Below are 8,696 nucleotides of genomic sequence, written 5' to 3' on the forward strand. Positions count from 1 at the left end.
TTCTTTGTTTATAATATGGCAGTGACAATATGAACTTACTTGATACAAAAGCGTCCCGAATCATTTTGATCGGAGTCGTAAGAAAACGACGCATTCCAAATATTTATTTCCTTCATTACTGTGGATTCATTTTCAGACTTATAGACAAGCAATTTACATTTCTCAGGACTGAAGGCAAACCACCTGGTTTTTGGATTTTTCTTCTTTCCTCTGTCAGACAGAAGTACCATGTAGCCACATAGCCTAGTCTCTGATGCAGCTTTCGATTCTTCTGCCGTAATCTCTTTCCTTTCCTCGTCAGTTGTTTGAGCGTCAGACTGCAGAGGCAACGACATGATTCAAACTTATCTACCTGCTGCTACAAAATAAAACGAACGTCTCCCTCCACCGCTATTTAGGTCTCATTTCCTTCTTATCACATTGCAATTTTCTGGAAGGAAAAAAAATCACTTATTTAATACATAAAATGTATTTAACAAATGAACACGCAAACTACAATATACATAAAAAATGCCAGAGATTAAGTGATTCTTTGGTGTTGTGTCACAGTTCATTTTATCTATATGTGGAATTGGTGTGATAGCTCACCCACCTAATTCCTGGAGGTTTCTCATTCCAGAGCGACAGTATGGTACAATCAGAATACAGAGTTCTTTGCCTTAAACTGGGGTTACACTATATTTTTATATAGATCTTGTCTCGTCGCTCGAAAGTAAAAATCACGTCTTATATCTTTCATTTTGAATACCTTAGCGGAAACTACTTTCGATTATACAAGTATCAACGAAGTCTGATTCTTGAAAATATGAAATTTCTTACATTTTTTTTTTCTGATGACTTCCGGAAACAACAAGTTACCAACACACACTATTTTCGCAGTACCTTTTGCAAATGAAACATAACATCAAAATTTATCCTTATGAAAGTTTTAATTTTCTCAAATTCATGGCTCTCAACAGTTTAATGATTGTAATTTTAAGCGAATGATTAGAGTTCGTCGTCTAATTCGATTCGCACGGAGCTATAAAATTTTCGGCACTCTCGCAAAAGTGACCTACCGCCCATGAACCATAAATCGAAAGCTAAGAAATTGATACATATTCCAAATGAAATATCGTATATAAATATGAATTTTAAGAAATTGTACCTATTACTTTTTACATCTACCACATTGGAAAATGGAACGTCATCAAGCGATTTATTGCAGATGATTTCGAGGTCAAATGCGGTGCGTTTTAATAGGAATGTTGATGAAATTCTTATACTACTGCTATAATCACATTTAATATAACACTGATAGCCATCCTCCTAGCAGTAATTGGAGTCCTGACGTTTTATTTTTCTCATTCCAAATATATTATTATTATTATTATTGAAAAAAAAACAACCTCGAAATAAATTAAATACTCAGAATGTTCACATATTCTTTTCTTTTACGAATTGTGCGATTATCTTTTCAAAATAAAAAAAAAAAAAAATATGACACTGCTTTTTCTCATGACTAGCCAATAGTATATACGAGAACATAACTGAAACCTGTAATAATTTAAATGCTAAAAATATAACCTAAGTCTATAACATTGCACCTCTTTTCAACCACTAACCAACCTATTATATGACGCTCTTTCTCTTCTGAAAAAAATACCTTAATATCGCCTCAGTCATCAGTTAAAGGGCAGTAATTTAAAGAGGAATAAATCGTTATCAATTCAAATCACTGAAAATTAACTTAGACTGGTCTATCAATTTCGAAGGAACTGACACAAGTAATCTATCTCAGTTTAATGTTTCCTCGCTCAGCCCCTCACCTTGAGTTTTCATATTTACACGACTTTATTCAATTCTCATGTCTGTAGCCTTTTTTAGGTTAAATTTCAGAATCACAAATTATACCAATGCTCAAATCAAGTGATTCACACTCTCAACAAATAAAAAACGTAGGATAGGCCAACTGTTACGAGAATGACGAATTTTCAGTGTTGGTTCAACATCACGAGGTGATTGAGTGGAGATTATTTCGATTTGATGTAGCAATTCACGTATCTAAATCACCGATAATCAGAGAAATAAGTCCGAACAGCGAATCGTGTTTACCGTAAACTGAAATTGATTTGGAATGCCAGTGTTCTGCTCTCCTTGATCCCAACAATAAGTGAAATGAAGATTGACAAGAGCAATAATTATCACTTCTGACCAGAGTATATACACACTTATTTATTAGAAACTAAAATACAGTGTAACGGATTCGACAACTTAACGTTATCTTCATCAAACACTAACTGAAAGAGATATTACCTTCAGAGCATAGTAATTTATACTAAAAAAGTACTAAAATTCACTGTTTGTATGGGAAGCCACCTGAGTCGTACTTTCCCCGGCGTCATCTGTAGACCATCTGCCCTGACTTAATTACCCTTCCACCTGTGTATATCTTTTCCAAACATCTGTAACATATCTGTTGTTTATACTTGACCAATTGTCTTAAAAACTTTCTCTTAATCCTCCCTTGATGCCTATTAAATATAATTTAAAAGTAATAGACTATACTAAATATAACAATATATAAAACTGTATATAATAATTCTTAAATTTTAAGTATTAAACTATATACAATACAATGGATATAAATTACATTAAATCTGTCTAGTCTTGCTCTTTTTCTTCAAGCTGTAGGCAGAACTTTCGTAGTTGTCGGCTTCAAATTTGTTACAACAAATAGAAGAGAGATGTGTAGGAATGTCTAGCGGCATTTTTAAATTTCCTCCATACAGTAGAACTGTAATGCATACGAACAAGTAAATGACTACAAGTATAAATCCATTACAAGTGCCACAGGAAATCGTAATACTGGGGCGAAGGAACAATGATTTTCATGCACTAAGTTAGTTTGTTTCTGAAAAGTGATTTTATATACACGATGGAACATAAGATGATGATAAACAAAGGAAAGAGCTATCTTTCATACAAGAACCACCATAGATCTCATAATTACAACAGTATGCGTACTTTTGTGGCACATCTGAAGAGAACAAAAATAAGGAAAGTGTAGGCTATCAGTAGTTCCCAACCTAGACGTGTGTGAAGAACTTTAGCAAACTTTAAGGACGCTACGTGTTTGACATATTCACTTTCCTATTCGTATACAAGATTTCTACGTAACTAAAATCTTAATAAATATAAATTACTGATAATACGGTTATAATTACTACTATTATTATTATTAAATATTTAGCAATTCAATGTTACATCTCAAATCGCAGATGGGGTCAGACAAAAAGCAATTATGAACAACCAACAGGAAAGAAGGGGAGGTGTGAAATATGCAAGATTTACGAAGGAGGGGGAGCCAAGTAAACGAAAGTTGGGGACCATTACTATAAACAAACAAGAGGACAGTAGAAAGTGTTAAAAAGAGGAAGGAATGAAATATCAGACAAAAGTAACACAAGTTTACGAGAAGCGAGTTTTCTCGTAACTTATGATCGTTCAGTAATTGAACACTCGTGTACCAGTAGTGACTAAACACAACCCTAATGCGTATGATATTTGCACTCATATGTCCAAATCCCCTTTTCTATCCACTTGATATCGTACTCACATACTCCAATACTTTGCGGTAGATCACGAAATAAATTAAATGTTTCTATTTACGTTCCACGGATATGCCCTGTACGGTAAAGGAAATGGATGATTAATGAAAGTGAATGATTATCAAAAAAATTGTGGAATGGGAATATGGAAGGAGACAGGAGAACCCGGAGAAAATCTACAGGCACGGTGTTGGCCTCCACAAATTAACATGGATGGGAATCGAACCAAGGACTCTTAGCATCAGATGGATAGATTAGAGTTCAGCGTCACTTTCAGCAGAGAGGCTATGAGATGTGAACTTAATCCCAATATGGAATCCGAACCACGTGAGCTCCCGCCAAGAATCGAACCCCGGTCTCAGAGCTGAAGCCCTATCACCAGAGGCCTACCAACCAACACTCAGCCACCGAGTCCCCAAGAATTACGAAATTAATCCGCTAATTCAAGCATACCTAGCAATAGTGCAAAATCGCTAATAGAAAAAAATGAAATGAAATTTTTGAGTTTCACGTCACTCGATTATGAAGGTTAGGCTAAAGGGGACTGTGAGGGAAATGGTAGAATGAAGAAAGTGGGAGAACCCCGAGGAAACCCGCGCACACGGTGTATGTCCACCATAAAGTTCACTTGGCGCGAGCTGGGATCGAACCAGGGACCCCAAACACCAGAGGTGAACGCTCTACCACTGAGCCACCGCGGCCCCAAAATCGCTAATTAAAACGAAATATATAGCACTATTTTTAGTCTATTTGCTTGCACCAAAACACTTCATATGCACAAATACGGTGAAGTTCGTTGTACGAATGTACAGTGCCAAATAAAATATACGTAGCTAGGACCGAGGAAAATATCGCCTCAAGGTAACGAGTGGATTAACTTTACATTATATGCTTCAGTTAGTATTCTTAAATACACACACACACACACACAAAAAGAAACTGGTTTAGAAATCTTCTGCGACAAAGACGTTGTAATTTTACAGGTAAGGTATGCTTAGTGCAATTGTGCGAACACCCACCAACCTATGCTACGTAATCACTAGAAGCTAGTATTGTACCTAATCCTCAACAGAGCAGAGACACGGTCGTGCGTCCGTAGGGAGCAGGTACATTAGAATTTAGTGGTCTACTACTTCCATGATTACGCGTACGCATGGAGAACGGCCCGCGGCCGTTTGGCCTATTTTCTGAACAGGTTCTACCAAATAAGGCACCCTGCCCGTGGTTCCTCAATCTTGGACATCAGTCCATGTGCACGATGTGCACTGTCAAGACATGTCCCTCAATTTTGACAGCTTAGCGTGTAACCCCTATTCTCTAAGGAAGTGGATACGCCGGAGTCCTGCCTACCAGTTGCCTACTGGTGGAGGCGGTCCTACTAGCGAGTCAGGCCCTACCATGCTCTGCAGGCACTGTGCTCGAGCGTTTCGAGGCAAGCTTACCTCCCGCACATGCTACCCGTTACCCAGGCTCCCGGTACTAGCTCCCATATGCTACCGAACCCTACAGTATAACCACAACCTGGCAGAGTCGAACGAAATCCGGGAGTCCCAGACATGTCCCAGGGGCCTTGATTATTTACGGCCTTGCCTACCTCTATCGTTCAATAGCCACCGCCCGTCGCGTAGAGGTACCACGCACAAACGAAATATTCTGATATCTCAGCCAGGATCCAATGGTACGTGTGAAGTCACCATTTGAGTTTGGTGCCAGGCCATATCCTACAGACTTTCCTCTCTTCAACTGGGATCAGAAACCGTTGCATAGAATCTGATACTCTCCTTCCGGTAGAATCGTCCAAGCAATACGGGACTTCCTATAATTACGGTAGAGACACCGTACATTACCAGAGCCAATGACTGATGTAGACAGTCTGTGGAGACAGACCTGGTCATTTGACAGTAGAATACTCCCCTGGTAGACTCGCTCAAGCAATACGGCGATACCTCTCTTTTACGTGTTGAGGTATCGTGAACACGTTGAGATAGCTAGTACCTCTTCCCGGACACAAAGGTACGTGTAAAGGGAGCAGGTACATTAGTGAAGGTGGGAATGTGCATTTAAAAAATATATTACTTGTAACATTTGCTAATACCACTGTTTGTTTAATGGGTGAATCGCGCCATTGTTTGTGTCTGCGTAAGCATATCAACTGGGGCGGGCTTTGTAAAGTTAACAAGGGCGTCAACAGATGAATCCTAATTCTGAAAGTTTTCTTCCAAAATAAAATAAACATGCAATTTTATCATCTTCTGGTCGACTGCTCACCAATCTGGACAAGTGATACAGGCACCGGCAAGTGTGAACAATAAAATTTCGATAAAATTATCATGCTGCAATATGAAAACTCGATGTTCGTAACAAACTCTGTTTAAGAGTTTAAAAAAAAATATATATTTCTTCTACTCGAAATGCTATTTTGGTGCAGATCAAGAATAGCCTGTCAACCACAAAAAGCATTTCTCTGTCATTTTTCTTGCTTTAAATGATGTAACACGTTCTGTTATTACGCTCACGCATACCAAATAACTACGCATAGTTCAATAATACTTGTGTAATCTGCTGTGCCCTGGAAATAATTACGTGCTAGCCTTATATCTAATTGTTTCTTAGGGTAGAAGTACATTCACCTAACAAGGACTTTCCCTTACGGCTATAAATACACATCTGGGCGTATGTCATAAAAAGGAAAAACAAACCAACATGGGCTAAGTGGCGACTAAAAGAAAGAACGCTATCTAAACCGAGTCATGGCAGGAGCACAGCCTGGCGCACGCGTATCAGCGACGGAGGGTTTGCATACAAATGAGGATAGTCCAAAAACTAGATATCGAATAAAATCACACACGTTAGAGCAGTTGTAATGGTATAACACTTACAATCTATAATTGTAAATAAAAATTACAGATTTCCTACATCGTGCAGAAATATTTCACCGGTGGAAATTAGTAAGTTACACAGTCGTCTCAACAAAATCTCTCCCATGTATAAAAAGAAAGAAATACGAAGCGCAAAGTGTGCTCCACATGAACCCATTTTGAAGTGAAATGGTATGTGAAGACAGTGTACAAAGCGATGCAAAATTATAAAACATGTCTTGCCACATAAAGTACTTTTCCACTTTCCTTGTTCATGGTATACCCATCGTCGCTGACGCATCTGCTACCTACAGACGCATCCCTTCAGGCCTCCGTGCTGAGATCCTGCTCTTACCCGACTAGACAGCAATGGATTAGCTGCCGCAGATGGCAGTCCCGAAATACAAAATTTACGGAGAAATGAAGAGAATCAGACGAGATATCAGCATAAGACGATTGTAGGTTGATTAATTCGGAAGGGTCAAGATTGTAGGTTGATTAATTCGGAAGAACGAGCAAGTTAAATTCTGGAGTATATTAGTTCGCATACGATATCGGCTAAACAGGCAATATGTTAGTGTTTCACACACATTGTCTCATTAACCAAGAGCGAGTGTGTTGCGATAATGGAGGGAAATACGGAAATGGAGAGAAGAAACTAATATGAGGGGACTTCCATCTGAATTAAATGCGGTGAAATGGAGCAAAAGTTGGGGTGCTACCCCATTTTGTGGGGATAAAAATTTGTCAAATCCATGTAAGAGATGTGTTACTTGATTTTACAATAGGATTGTACTGTCAAAAACAATATTGAGTATAGGTTAGAGTTATCATTTCCTATACCTATACATAATATTGTTTCTGACTGTACAAGTACCGGTAATCAAAATATATCGGGATCCAATCTCTTACGAAATGCAAAGTGTGTCTTATTACAACGTAGTACCAGTGGAGTTGATTTTAACGTCCCTTTTCAACAGCGAGGCTATATGAGACGTGGAACTATTGATTAACGTGGAATCCGAACCACATGAGCTCCCGCCGGGAACGAAGTACCACGTAAGACGTGATGAAGTGAAGTGCTATATGAAGGTACTCTACAAAGTGGTCATAAATGTATTGCAAAGCTGTACCACACACATAAGGCATGTTTTTATGCGCATATCCACCGTCGGTTTATGCGCCTGCTCTCTATGAACGCACCCACTCGGCCCCCTGCTGTGGTCCGGCTCGGATCCGATTGGGCAGCATTGTGCTTATTAGTGACCACCTAGCACAAATTGGCATGCGATTTTAATTCATGTATTATACACTACAGTTTTCATGCAATATGTGTACAAGCCATAATTATGTTCTGCTCTCCTAAAACAAATCTGGGTTAACGTTCCGTTAAAGGGGTCCAGTAATATCTTCCACGCGAAATTTGCAATTTATTCACTTCTTTCCATTGATTTTCGTTTGATTACACAATGTAACGTTATATTAGGTTAGGTTAGTTTTGGACCACCTTAAAGGAACACGGACCCCAATCTGCATTCATTAATGCAAATCATCCCTTAAGAAACACTTTATAAGGTGTATGAATCCATTACTTGCTAAGAGAAGTTCATATCTCATAAAATATCTCCTTGTATGGTAACATAGTATAGGATTTAATTTTTGATGTCTCAGAGACATGTATTCGATAGAGGATCCGCCTCAAACACCCCTCTGAAAGTTTATTTACATAATACGTTAGTTGGGTGTTGTTTATAGTACTTAAAACACTTAAAAACAATTAGCTTACATCTTTCGAAGTTTACAATATGCCATACACAAAACAAATACAACTTATCTTAAATATGTAAGTACACAAATACCTTGGTTACAGCTATTTACCACATACAGTTACCATAACCTCAAAGCATAAAACAAAGACTGCTTTTATTACATTCGGCCAACATTAAGCAGACGCACCGATACACATTACTCCAATCCAATCCCAGCAGCCAGCACGAAGATCGTTTGATAACACTTCAATTATTTACAATATGTAAAGAGGAGTATTCTGTGGTGATGGATGAATGAAGAATTGAATTCAGGGGCCTTTTTCAATATTGGTTTGCGTCAATGCAACTCAAACTTTACGTTTTAACTTGTGACACTCAATACGGTGATTGCGAGTTTATGTAATGTTAATATCATCTGTTTTTTCGGAGAATTATCACCAAAATTTCTCACTTACATTTTGAGCTAGCAGCAAACTTCA

The 8,696-nt window shown here is 38.2% G+C and overlaps 1 protein-coding gene across 4 annotated transcripts in view; it reads right to left on the bottom strand.

Moving 5' to 3' along the window:
* LOC145687997 (TBC1 domain family member 2B-like) overlaps positions 1–8,601 on the bottom strand; it is a 99,359-nt gene extending 90,758 nt beyond the window's left edge. Inside the window, exons 1-2 of one of the 4 annotated variants that reach the window (XM_081761655.1) lie at positions 8,405–8,601; positions 40–430 (exon numbers count right to left, since the gene is read on the bottom strand). In XM_081761655.1, coding sequence (XP_081617781.1) covers positions 40–335 — 296 coding nt within the window. In that variant the 5' untranslated portion in view covers positions 336–430; positions 8,405–8,601. Of the gene's footprint in view, positions 1–39; positions 431–8,307 lie in introns of all 4 variants that reach the window. The other 3 variants (XM_081761656.1, XM_081761652.1, XM_081761654.1) reach the window with 3 other exon arrangements.
* Positions 8,602–8,696: the final 95 nt, after the last annotated feature.

The sequence above is a fragment of the Thermobia domestica genome, chromosome 6 (assembly GCF_964235325.1).
Source record: "Thermobia domestica chromosome 6, izTheDome1.hap1.1, whole genome shotgun sequence".
Classification (NCBI taxonomy): domain Eukaryota; kingdom Metazoa; phylum Arthropoda; class Insecta; order Zygentoma; family Lepismatidae; genus Thermobia; species Thermobia domestica.